The following is a 13,909-nucleotide window of genomic DNA, read 5'->3' on the forward strand; positions in this document are numbered from 1 at the left end:
ATTTCTTTTATCTGTTACACAGCCAGTAAGTTTAAAAATCCATATAGCTATCTTCTTAGCAAACACTTGGATGTGTGCTGTGCTTATTGAACAACAGTGCTGGGAAGTCAGCATTCTTGAGGCACCTTGTGAGAAACAGTGGAATGATATTGTATCTATCTGATTAACATTTTTAAATTTTGCATGCCTATTATTTTTTAGTATAGTAAAAGCACACCTAAGGAATAGCTTGTTTGATTGTGGTAAACAGTATGTATAATTTAACTATACTAACCTACGGTCGTGAATAGATTTTTTTAATATATATGATACAGCACCAAAATGCAGCTGTCCGATCTCAGCACCTGGCCAAAGCACCACAGACATTGTCCCAGCTCTCTAGCACTGACTCACTGTACGTTTAGGCAGCTCAGCACTGTCAAATGCAACAGCTCCTCCCAAGAACAACATCCAGCCAAAGCTGCCAGCTCACCTTCAGCAATCTGTGAGCCGTAAGATGCAGAATGAGCAGAGCAGTTTTCAGGAGGACTCTTGGTCATGGAGATAAGACGACCATCTCAAGAGACAGTGCCAAGAGGCACTTCTCAAGATCGACCAGCTATTTCATCTCGGGGGTCATCATTCAGCTGTTACTTGCTATTGGCTTGGCTGAAAGCCATTATTATATTGCTCTAACCTTTGGTTATACTCATAGGTTACCCATAACCCATAACAGAGAAGTCTATAGCTGCAAGCTCATACAGTGCTTTATCCACCCTGCAATGGCAGAGCTCAGCTGAAAACCAGAATTCCTCCCACGAATGGGTAACGAGGCCCAGACCCCCACATGCCTCTTTGGGTTCCTCCTGACAGAGACCTTGCGCAGAGGCAGAACTGCTTCCTCCCCCAGGAGTTCCTCCACTGGTATAAACATAATTTGTCTTCTATCAGTTTTTAGTCAACAGTCCATCTCCTCAAAGGGCCCATGTGACCAGCCCTTTATGCAAGGGAAGCTGCTGGAGGGCGACTTTTTAGAACTGTGATCCATCCCGGTGAAGGGTCTGGAGCTCAAGTCTGATGAGCAGCAGCTGAGAGAACTGGGGCTGTTCAGCCTGGAGAAGGCTGAGGGGAGACCTTATCACTGTCTACAACTACCTGAAAGGAGGCTGTAGCATGAAGGGGGTTGGTCTCTTCTCCAAAGTAGCAAGTGATAGGATGAGAGGAAATGGCCTCAAGTTGCACCAGGGGAGGTTTAGATTAGATATAAGGAAACTTTTCTTCATGGAAACAATTGTCAAGCACTGGAATAGGCAGCCCGGGGAAGCGGTGGAGTCACCATCCCCGACAGAGTTTAAAAGAGGCATAGATGAGGTTCTTAGCGACATGGTTTAGAGGTGGACTTGGCAGTGTTAGGTTAACAGTTGGACTTGATGATCTTAAAGGTCTTTTCCAACCTAAATGATTCTATGGTTCTGTGTTCTTTGCTCCTAATGCACAACCCTGCTTCTATTAGCACATGCCCATTTCCCTCCTCCTCCTCTTCCCCACACACACCAAGATTCTGGCTCCTTAGGGAAGTGACATTGTAAATGACGAGAGATTCCTCTACCTGTGTCACAGGTTGTGAAGCACAGTGGAGTGCCAGAGCACAGCACCAAGGTGGAGTAGCACCCCCATGCCAGCCAGCTGCAGCGGATGTGCCTGCAGAATTCTACAAATCAGGAGTTTTTAATTTCAAACAAGTATAGCATCAGTAATATAGTCAAAAATGAAATGCATCTAAAGGTTTGCCATCAAAATAGATTCTTTCCACTATATTACTTGAAATAATCAGTCAACAGCATTTACTTTTTAATGAAGAACACTAACTGTTGTTCAGAGTTATGTGCATAGAAATATAGAAAACAATGCTGCCATGATATTAAATACTTGGTACATTTTCTGTCCCTCCTTTAAAAAGTTCTTTATTGTTTTGCATAACTTTTTTCATTCACACACAAAAAAGTTTTACTTGCATTTACACTTAGACCTCTGAAAATACCCTTTTCAGAAATAACAGACTCCAATTTACATTTAGGAAAAGCTACATGAAGATACTATTTAAACATAGCAAATCATTTGCGCTCCAGTTCAACATTCTCTCTAAGCCAAGAAAAAACTTGTGCATTTATTTCTTCCATGACATCATCTGTTGTTCGTCCTTTGACTGCCATCCCATGGTTTGCTTTATCAATCCAGTGGATCTTTTTAGGGGCTTTCATTTTGCTTGCCACACCTTCTAGCAGTTGCTACGGAGAAAATAAGAATGAAAAAGTTAGAGAATGAGCTGCTACAAACTGTGCAACTCATAGATGCCTCTCGCTTTGCCTGTGCAACACATAATGGAAAGCTCTTAAAATGGATCTGCGTGCACATTAAAAACACGCTGACGGAAAAGATGTGATGATACTGTGCTCCGTGATGGCATTTGCTCAAAGGTTAGATCTCACCCCAACACAGAACAACAGAAAATTAGAACTTCAAAACCTGCAAAGGTCACAAGCCTGTGCAGGCTCCTTCCCCACACTGATGAAGGAATCCACTTTTATTGCCAGCGGATAGTGCTAGTAATAAAATCACAGAACTTCGCAAGTCAGATTTGGCTACAGTGGCAGAGTAGCAATGTATTAATAATTCCCTAGAGACTGGCTTTGACTACCTTCCACTTTCTCAGCAAACAGATCTAAGCACCAGCTCAAAAAGTCTTAACAATTCCCCCATTAAGAGGGCACTCCAAGGCTGTGCTGGTTGCCAGCCTGGCTGACTTTGGTGGTAACTCCTCATGAAATCATTACGACTCCTTAGAAACTGTCCAAGAATGGAAAATGCTAATTGCACACAGTCCCAAATTCAATCTAAACTGTTCACGAAAAACAGATACTTATTTGCAAGAAAACAAGGCAGAAAACTGCCGTATTCTCATCTCTGCACACCTGTTCTTTATCTCTACAAAAATATCACTGCCACAGAAGTCTGACTTGTGGGTAGAGCTGCTTTGCTAGAAGAATTAGTCATGAAAATGTGCTGAATGTGAAACTGATAGCGCAGCACAGTATTTATATTTTGTAACTTGAAACGGTTAAAAGATATAATAACTCGTTCCTTCCATAGGCCACTTTTAATTTGTACAATCTTATCAAAAAAACCAAAACATTTAAATCAGCAGTATTTTAGTGGCCTGAAGATGAGTTTGCTAAAGTGGATGATCACGCACAATCCAGAAGTTTTAAGCAGCAAAAGCAAGTACCCCCAGGCTTCCTTATGTCCAATGAAGTTTCCTACCCAAGGTTTCCTTCAGAAGATATATATATAAAATTTAGAGAAGGTTGTTAATCAAAGTCACAGCTGTGTATATCAGTCCAGGTGTCACTCAGACTTGGAATTCCGATTCCCCCATACTGCCCCTTCATAGCAGGATTTACAGGGGTACTCACTTTTTCACACATCTCATCTGCTGATCCTGAGACAAACAGCACCGGACACCTGATAAATAATAAATCTTCATCCCGGAGCTTGGACTGAAGTTTTGGTCGATGCAGTGGGTAAGATAAACATACTAGACCTTGAATAAAGTCATCATCATCCTCCAGACTAAGCTGGTGTATCACAGAGGCAGCAGCTCGTGAGCCCATGGAACGGCCTTTCTCCCATGTTAAAATAAAGGAAAAAAGTGTATCTGCTGTCACTTCATCTACATTCTGTTTGAGGAAACAACACCTAAAAACAATCCAACTGAATGTATTTCAGTGTAGCAGTAGTACAAAATGCCAGGGATACATTTATTCACTTACTCTGTGAAAAATATTAATCCTAATTTCAACATTTTCTGCTAAAATATTTGTCTGGTTATATTATGATTTCACATCCCCACTAAAAAAAAATATATATATATATATATATGTATGTGTGTGTGTATATATATATACACACACATATATACAAATATATATATGTGTATATATATATTTTATATATGTATGTACATTTATATATTATATATTGTATATTGTATATTGTATATTGTATATTGTATAGTATATAGTATATAGTATATAGTATATAGTATATAGTATATAGTATATAGTATATATCATATATCATATATCATATATCATATATCATATATTATATATTTATAAAATATATGTATATACATATAAAAATGACAATGGATCCTTTGCATTACTGGAAGGAAAAGCCCATCCTGGGAGCAGGGGAAGAGAGGGACAGGTCCTATGCTCCAGACACTTGAAATTCCAGATAGCAATGCTATTATCTTGTACCTTTTTTTCATACAACCTAAATCTGCTCAAATTAAAACCAAAATTTTACGCTCCTTACTCCCCAAACGAATCCAGCAAGTGTTTATGCACACTTCAAACTTCAGCCTAAAAGTAGAAGGGGAAAATGAAAAAACAAATACAGCATGAACTTGTAGCATTGAGGTCAGTCAGTAATAGCAAGGGGATATCAAAATACCTCCTCAAAGAGGCATATGAGCTGACAATGCTCTGTAATTGAGTGTTGGAAGTGGCTGATTCCAGTGGGATTAACTTGCATCAGCACAGATTTCGTTTCGCTTAGTCAGAGAACATTTAGGGTTTCCCATATCAAGTTATTCCTCATCACAGTCATCTACTTCCCTTATTCACATAATATAACCAATTTTCTATCTGCCACTAGGTTTTATTTACCAAAATCTGCTTGGGGAAAATGGTTTTCCATTTAACAGTAACCAGAATTTTTCAAGACCTCCAGTTAAAAAGTACACATGGATCATCACAGAATTTGCACCCTGTCGCTTACAAGTGACAAGGATTTTTTTTCCCAAAGTACCTGGAAAACATGGTCTATTGCTCTGCCCTTCCTCCTTCTGGAGCAAGATCTGTAGCATCATGAGGACTAGGTCTAGACAGCCATGTTCCCAAGAGAACCCAGTGAAAGTGCCAGGCTGAATGTCCCCATTTGCGACATGAGAAGCAGTAGCTGCCCCAGCCAGCTGCAAGAAAGCTGAGCTGCAAAACCACCACCAGCACAGGGCTGGTTGCCTTCAGACACCCCAATGCAGATCTGTAAGGGGGCCTGGCACCTACGCTCCCATGGCAGTCTGCAGACTTCTAATCAATTAACTAAGGCCATAAAGCATCCAACTGCTGAATTGCTTTCCCTAGGCAATACTGACGAGGGGGATTTTATTCAGCTTGTTCCCATGTTAGACAGCAAGCTTTTAGTGCCCACCTCAACCTGGAACCTGTCGTGCACATCTGTTCATCCACTTCTTACCAAAGTGGGACAGACTTCAAAAATGAAGTAATTACATACTGGTATAATTAGAGGCAGTATAAAGAGAAAATTATAGATACTGAAACAATACCTGCAAGGACGACACCCGAAAGCTTATAATCATCAGAAAGCTTTAAGTATTCCTAAAGAAATAAGATAAACATTAATATTACAAGTCAGAATTAAGTCCGCTGAGAGACTGGGCACTTTTTTGTTGGTAGCTACCAAATACAAAATGGGAAGCTCTTTCAGCACTGCAGATTTAACAAAGAAAAGATACATAAAAGGTGCTCTCTTGTTTATTGACAGAAGTGAGTTCATAACATTTTCCAGCAACAACATAATAAACATAAGCAATTTCAAATTAGATTTCAGCAAGTCTAAAATATCAGATGCCCTATCAAGTTACCAAAACATAAATTATTACTGTCTATCAACTTATAGTAAGAGACTGCATGCACACTCTTAGCACATCAAAAGGCAAAATAAGTCAGCAAAAATGCACTTCCCTGAGGTCCCATATTGCCAATGAAAAGTTTAAGACACAAATAGTTATGTCTAACACAAAAGATAAAATTCAGCAACAGATTTTTCAGTTTTTAGAAGGTAACTAATCAGATGGTATCTTCACAGAGGTCTTTGAATTACCTTTACACAGCAGCATATTAATATAAGCCCACTAACAATATTGTGCTGCTTCAAAAAAGAAAGGAGAACAGATCCACATTAAAGCTGGCAAAGTCTAACTTCAAATTAATGTACATATGACATAATACACATTAATTCCTTCAGAACTGAACTTGAGTCCCCTATGAAATTTCTGATGCTTAAAGCGAAGAGCTCAAGCTACCTTCCCATGCCCCAGTAAAAGTAGCTATATAATCAGAAGAAAATTTCTACTCCTTCCTACACGCTCTAGAACAGGAAGATATTCTAAGCTGATTCTATTATAACAAAAGGTTGTTCATTTTAACAGAACCTAGGTACATGAGAATATCTTAAATACTGTTGCAGCAGCAGAAAGAGATCAATACCTGCATATAACAGTTTAAACTGATTTTGAAATCAATGACTATTTAGGTTCTAGGGCTCTCATATGCTACTCCCAATCTCTTTTGCGTCAACTCGTCCTGTGACCCAGAGTCCCCTTCTCTTTCCCCCAAGTCTTTTTGTCCCAGCTGCCAACTCCCAGAGACCCAGCACAATTCCCAGGTCAGCGTCTTTCCTCTCAAAACCACTCCCAAAGCTGTATCCCTTAATCTCCCTCCTTTCACCAACCCTCCCAGAACACCTACCTCTTGTTTCCAGTCTAAATACTTCCATTTTTTCAAGCTGTAAGTTTTCCCACAAAACACCCTTTCTTCACATCCTTTTCTCAAGCTTGCTTGAGAAATACTCAATTCACATACTTGCTGCAGCTGTTCCAGCTACTGCCCATATAAAAATTGCTCCTGCTGTTTCTGTTCAGACAGTGCTCCATTTAGCTAACTATCACTTCTATATTCTCACTGTTGCTTGACTAATCTCTGGCCATAATTTAAGAAACCCCGAAGATGACACACACGGATCTACGCTTTGGCAGAATTTGGTCACTTCTTACCACAACCGTTTTGAAGGCCTTAGTCCTATAAGCAATGTTGAGGCCTTTACAAGTAAACCGCAGGCACAGAACTCCACGGGATGCAAGATAGGCTGCCAAAGACACTAAGTGAGGGAAATTCATATCTCCTCCAGCTCCATGGGTAAGAATAACTCCGCATGTTGGTTTCTTCTCTGGGACAGAAAAGATAGCATCAAGATACTTGTTTCCAAAAGGTATTGTCACTTTAACCTAGAAATGAAACAAAACCCAATATATTAAAAATAATAATACTACCACTAAAAATAAAAACACACAAAAAACCCCAACACCACCAAAAAGAAAGCATGTTCTTGCCCCCCTATTATGATGAAGAAAATTCAGACAATTAAGAAAGAAACCAAAATTGCAAGTCCACTTTTACTCCTTCTCTAAGAGTATTAACAAGTAACTCTACCTCTGACTCAAAGGTTTTCCATGCAATAATGGGCAAGTCACCTTATTACTCCATCCTGATTTTCTCCATTAGAAAGTGAAGCAACCCTAGCTTCAAAGGATGCTTCACGGCATAAACTGACATACCTTCTCTATATAGATATATCTAGCTGTTTGAGAAAGCTAACTGCCATAATTGACATGAATATTAAGTCTTCCATTATAAGAAAAAATTACTGCTCTATAAGACTTAAAAATAAATAGGAAATATGAAATCTTCTATAATTACAGTTTCCTCTAGTGGAAATAGTATTTTTATCTCCCATCTTTCACAGACATTATTAAATAAAAGAATTAAGGAAGCCCCTGAACATTTATTACAACCAAATTACTTTGGGTCAGTAGAGCCATATGGAGTATACAGGATTAAGAGAACTCCATGCTGGCAGCAACTATTTAATCCTGTAGCTGTAGCATCCATGTGCAAGCTTCATTATATAGGGAAAAGACCACAGCAGAGTATTAAGAAAAATGGATTTGAATATACTAGTTTTAGACATTACACACAGCTATAAGAAAAAGGCCCAAAGAATTACTTTTTTCATTAAAAGTTCAATAATAACTGAAGGCAGATGTCATAATATATGTTTCATGTATTTGTATAATTTATATTCTAAATAAGCAAGGCACTTATTCTCACTTATCTAGCAGCATAAACCAGAGAAATATAGGCCATAAAGACACAGCCCAGCAAATGTTTCCAAATTAGAAGACAGCAGTAACCAGTCAGCGGAGGAGCAGCCGGCATAAAGTCAAAAACCGAACTTCCCCCAGGGGCAGGAGAGTGACAGCACAGGCTCAGACAAAACCAGCATCAGGCTGTCGGAGGGCCTCCAGATGTGACAGACATCTGGACGAGCTAAATGAGACACAAAACCAGCTGATGTTGAGCTGGATGAAAGGGGACTGGACAATACATGTGCCGCTGTACATGCTGAAGCTTCTGAAAGCAAGAAGGAAAACACCCAGGGAATGGGATGAAATACTATTTCATGCCACAGCTGCCTCCCAAAGGCTCTTTTTGGCAGTGGTCCTACACAGACACTGCAGGGAAGAAGGAGGTTGTCGGTGGTGTCATGAGGCTGCCACCTTTACAGCCTCTGCCCAGTTGAAATGGATGGAGGATGCCAGAGGACGGCAGTCAGATGTGTGGGGCAGCCGGCAGCCACGTCTACGTGGCAGAGATGGGCAGAAGCCTGACAGCCAGAACTGCTGCTGCCTGACTAGGCGGCCGTCGCTCAGGGAAGACACCAGGCCAGATAGGGCTCAGCTGGTCAACAGCCACAGAATCACAGAATAATTTAGGTTGGAAAAGACCTTTAAGATCAAGTCCAACCATAAACCCAACACTGCCAAGTCCACTGAACTACGTCCCTAAGCACCACATCTACACATCTTTCAAATACTTCCAGGGATGGTGACTCAATCACTTCCCAGGTAAGCATACAGCATATTGCAGGGAAAGACAAGCAGACGAAAACGTCTCCCCCCGCTCCACAAAATGAGTGTGTCATTAGAACTAAGAAGGATGTGAAAAGGGAATAAAACCCAAACATGTAGAAGTATGTGAGAACTCTTGAATCCCACAGCTACTCCAGGCCTGACCCTCTGAGATACCAAATACTTGGCAAAGACGACATCCCAGTAAGACAGACGTTATTCTGCATTCTTATCAGAACATTCAAAGTTTGTATTCCTAGGCTATAGGCACCCTGGGACTACAAGATTACAGAGCCATAAATTATTATCATGCAGCCCCTGGAAATCCAGTCTCTTCTGTCACTTTAACTGTCACATGAGGGACTGAAGTACCCAGCTGGAGACAACATCCCACAATCAGATACTGTGCCACCTGGGACCTTTTCATTGAAGGTATGAACAACAGATGAGTAACTGGACCCATCTAATCACTTGGATTAATTTATATATACATGCCTACACTAAGATCATGAAACAAAGAAATAAACTTAACGTCAGAGTCAATTATTCTATTAAGCAGGCATTCTTTATTGACAGCACTGGGGAACACTGGGAATTATTCTCCATAAGTGCTCCAGTGTCTTGCATTGCTTATATTCACACAATTGCTCCATATTCATTACAATTTTTGGAAATTTTTAACATACATCTATACTAGTAAATGATGAAGTTAGTTATAATTAACTAGCTTCTTAATTACATCTATTAATTATTAGTTAAATATAAGCTAAGCACTTTGCTTCTAAACAATGTATCACTTAATCTTCTGTCTCCCTCTTGTCATGCAGAAGGTTCTAAAACTTGAAAAATATCCCCTTGTTTGCCGGTGGTCAGAAAGCAGTTATCACAGTATCACAGTATGTTTGGGACTGGAAGGGACCTCAAAAGATCATCTAGTCCAAACCCCCTGCTGGAGCAGGAACGCCTATCATGTCAACTGGTTAATGACGGGTACATCTTTTGTAACTCAATCACAATATACATTAATTTAGCAGCTTCTCTTCAATCAAGATGGAAATACTACACTCCCTCAACTTTACACCCTTCCTAGGAAGGCAGCAGCGGCTGCACATCCAGCCCTGGCTACAGGAGCTCCTAACGGGATGGAAGCTGGTGCAGGACCTTACACATTCGAAAGCAAAACAGGCACATGAACCCCCACGGGAGGCTGATCCGCCTGCAGCCGCGACTGCTGGGTCAGGCCAAGCCCTGCGGCCCCTCCAGCGCAGCCCAGGGCGACCGGGCCCACCAGGCCGCAGAACCCGCCCCCGGCTCGGGGCTTCACAGACCCCTCGGCAGGCTGCGGCCGAGGAGGGCAGCCCGTCTCCCGTCCTGACAGACATCCTGAACCGCCAGCCTCCTCCACGGGCGGCTGGTTTCAGCCCTCCCCGGGCTGGCTCGGCGCCGCGAGTAGCGCTAAGGGCGGCAGCCATACCTCTGCCGGCCCGCTCATCCCGCTCCTGGCAGCGCCCCCGTCACGTCCCGCGGATGACAGCCCTCCTGTCCAATAGCACCCCGCCGCTTTCCCGGACCGTGCTTGATTGGCCATAGGTGTGCAAGGCCCCGCCCCGAAGGGTGAAGAGCCGGCCTGCGCCTGTGAGGAGAGGCAATGGCGGAGGGGGGGAGGGGGTTGAGTGTGGGGCGGCCTGCCTGCGGGCAGGGGGAAGCGGGGTCCGTCACAAGCCGCGGCGCGGACAGGTGTTGGCTGCAGGCGGGGTCTGCGCTGAAGGGAATTTTGAACGGGGATCGGGTTGAGGCACGTTGTGGGAGGCGGCGGGAGGCGACCGTGGAATGGGCCTGGGGCGGCCCCGCAGCGCTTGGGGCCCGTCCGGCTGCGGGTCGGTGCCTGCGGGGGAGCGACAGCGCCGGAGCCACCGGGGTATGGGGTTGAGTGCACATCGCGTGGGCCTCGGGATTTAGGATCTGTGCTTTTATAAACCTGTTGGTCTGTCAAGAAGAAACATGTCTTAATGTCACAGTGACTAGAGAGGGAATTTAAAAAGTGATGGTTATTTAGTTGCTGGATTAATCGCATCTGAGTTACACCATTTGGAGAGTTCGCACCACTCCGCATAAATACTTTTTACCTGCAAGCGGAAAATAAACAGCTAGTGATAATACAGAAGAAATAAAGACAATTACTTTACACTTGCTCCGAAAATCGGGTTCTTGCTGACTTCAAGGAACACGGATGTGGTGCTTAGTATGAGTTTGGTCTCTAGAGTGACATCAGGCGATTTTCTGGCAGCTGTTGGCACATGAGCTACACAGGATTCACAGACAGAAGAGACAGACTACATGTCTAATTTTTTAGGTACTAACATAGAGTTGTCCCTTGGGCTGTGCTTTACTGTATAATAATAAAAATAGTATGTTCAATAAAAGCAGCCTTTAACTGATGGAAGAGAGTACCAATGTTTTACAACAATGCTTTGTGGTATTTATGTATTGAATATTTCACAGATATGTAAAAAAACCCAACATTTCTAAAATCATCTATGGCGAAGTGTTTAGCCAGAGATCATGTTTTCTTCTATTATCAATGTATGAAACATATACGTTAGGAAACCCTATTATTTAGCTGACTGAAGATGCCGTCACCGAGTGGAGCTTTGTTTTTCACATATTTATCTGCTGGAAATTAAGTGTGCTTTGGCCTGTGCTCTGAGTGCCTTGCCTTTGCTCTGCTGGGTGTTGTCAAACGCTGGGATCCAAATATTGCAGCGCCCTGAGAAGTGAAACCAGCAGGGCAGCTTGGATGTACCTGCTGCTGTCAAGGTCTGCTGGCCTCACAGGCAGTTTCCCAGCCCAGGCATTGTTATCGTAAAACGTGTTAAGGAAAGAAGCAAAGAAGTTCAGCTGTAATCAAGCTGAAAGGGAGGTTTATTTGTCTCGATGTTTACCTTGCCTAAAGCAAGATGCAGAAGTGTAAAACTGAGTGAAAGACACCAGCACAGCCTGCATGTGTTGTACGCCTTCCACTGGGAGCTGAGCTGCAGATGGTGTTGAGGCAGCTGCTCCTTGAGCCAGAGCTCACATTCAGGGAGCCCAGAAGACCAAGGCAAAGAAATTGCTGCAGAGTGATGCCAGATTAATTTATCTTGGGTGCAGATCACACCATTCCAATTAATACCTAACACCAACAAGGGCTTTATAAAGGAGATACTTGGCAAAAGTGAACTGAGAAGATCTGTTATCCTGAAGCAGTTGGCAGCCTCGGCCTCAAACTCAATTCAGAACAAAGGAATGCAAGGCAGAAGAGAGTTAAGGAAAACTTCATATTAGTTTTCTTACTTTTTCCTTCTTCGTTGCTTTCTTGATGGATGCTTATGTGCTCTGGTATAGTTTCTATTTTTGGTGGTGGTTTGCTTCTTTCTTGGTCTAATTTTTGCATTTTCTCTTTGTTTGTTTGTTTGTTTGTTTATTTTTGCTCCCTCTTCAGTTCACCTGCATTTGGTTATTCACCTGCTGTTTCCAGAGAAGTTCTTTGAAATGTGCATCCTGTTAAATCTATCCATATGTAACCCCCTGCCACTAGAAAACTATTTTCTTATGCTTTCTGCATACAGCAAGCTGCCACCAGCGTACTTTCTATTTTCTCTGTTTGTTTTCTTAGCCCAGATCTCCTCTCAGTACTTAAAACTCTTCTCTGCATAAGCACAGCGTTCGAGGTAGGCTGGCTAAGAACCAGTGTAGTCCTAAGCAATGCACATGAACATGTGAATTTGTGGAGGAAGGAGAGACTCTGTCGTTCTTTAATGCTCTGGTCCATGGGAACACGGTCAGACCAGTCTATTTTTGCCATGCTTTTTCTGCAATAGTTTTCCTTCTGGAAGACAACAGTCCTTTACTGTGGCCCAAGTTTTGCTAATATGCCAAAGACCAGGAACTTTAGATATAAATACACGTATTAGATTCCAAGTCATGGGTGTATTTTTTGTTGTGGGGTTTAGGAGGGCTTTTAAGTAGATTCTGGTTGATTTTCAAGGGTTCTGAATAGCTTTGGAAACCCAGAAGTATTTGCTGCCAGGAGTCACTGAGAATCATAATGCTTTCCTTTACATGCTTAAATATGAATTAAGAGTCTAATTTCCCACTTCTGAAAATCCAGATTATGAGTATTTTCTGAACTCCTGAAGTAATGTTATAAACATATAAAAAAATATGGTTTTGTAGATGCATGTCATCATCTTATAACTTCAACCTTACATCACTTCTGGAAATAGAAGTTTATTCTGAAAACACTATATAGTGCATAATAATCTAAATTTGTCATCAAATATGAAAATTATGACAGGTATGTGATCTGACGTGTCTCAATGAGAGCATATGTTGTGTGTTTTAATCTATGCACTGCTGTAAGCATGTCTGACAGGTTTGATGTACCACAGACAGCTAGGTTTGAAGAAACGCTGGCTGTTTATCAAAGAATGACGTTATCCCCCATCTAAACTTGGGACCTGTTAACTTTCAGTAGCACATCAGACAATCCCTGTTCTTTTTCTTGGATTATAAATAAAGCTTTTCGTATTAGAGACTTAGATTTATACGCAATAGGAACAACAGATGGGACTTGGTGGACAGTAGGATGACCATGAGCCAGCTCTGTGCCCTTATGGTCAATAAGGCCAATGGCATCCTGGGCTGTATTAGAAAGGGGGTGGTTAGTAGATCGAGAGAGGTTCTCCTCCCCTTCTACTCTGCCCTGGTGAGACCACACCTGGAATATTGTGTCCAGTTCTGCGCCCCTCAGTTCAAGAAGGACAAGGGAACTGCTGGAGAGAGTCCAGCGCAGAGCCACGAAGATGATTAAGCGAGTGGAGCATCTCCTTTATAGGATATGAGGAAGGGTTTGACCTTGATGAGACAGGCCTGTGCCCTTGAGGAGCGGAATGAGCAAGTTTTGAGAAAGCAACAGCAAGAAACAGGATGTGGTTCCAGAGCTGCAGCACTGTGTGGACAAAGGACTTTAAGCAACACAGTGATAGAAGAATACGCATGATTACAAGGCTTTACCCTATCAGCATAGTGCTGATAGCGCATGGACAGCAGAAA

At 42.1% G+C, this 13,909-nt stretch overlaps 1 protein-coding gene across 1 annotated transcript; it reads right to left on the reverse strand.

Moving 5' to 3' along the window:
- Positions 1-1,833: 1,833 nt before the first annotated feature.
- Positions 1,834-10,359, reverse strand: TEX30 (testis expressed 30). The gene is made up of 5 exons (XM_082066276.1): positions 10,290-10,359; positions 6,902-7,132; positions 5,393-5,444; positions 3,453-3,658; positions 1,834-2,267 (listed from the first exon to the last, which is right to left on the reverse strand). The coding sequence occupies exons 1-5, from the start codon at positions 10,305-10,307 to the stop codon at positions 2,094-2,096; spliced, it is 681 nt and encodes a 226-aa protein (XP_081922402.1). The 5' UTR covers positions 10,308-10,359; the 3' UTR covers positions 1,834-2,093.
- Between the last annotated feature and the right edge of the window lie 3,550 nt (positions 10,360-13,909).

Source organism: Streptopelia decaocto (assembly GCF_964273445.1).
Source record: "Streptopelia decaocto genome assembly, chromosome: 1".
Classification (NCBI taxonomy): domain Eukaryota; kingdom Metazoa; phylum Chordata; class Aves; order Columbiformes; family Columbidae; genus Streptopelia; species Streptopelia decaocto.

Coding starts and splice junctions, on each gene's coding strand:
- TEX30 (XM_082066276.1), bottom strand. Junction 5,445..6,901: donor AGGCCTTCAAAACGGTTGTG/GTAAGAAGTGAC, acceptor TTATTTCTTTAG/GAATACTTAAAGCTTTCTGA. Junction 3,659..5,392: donor TTCGGGTGTCGTCCTTGCAG/GTATTGTTTCAG, acceptor CATGGGAGAAAG/GCCGTTCCATGGGCTCACGA.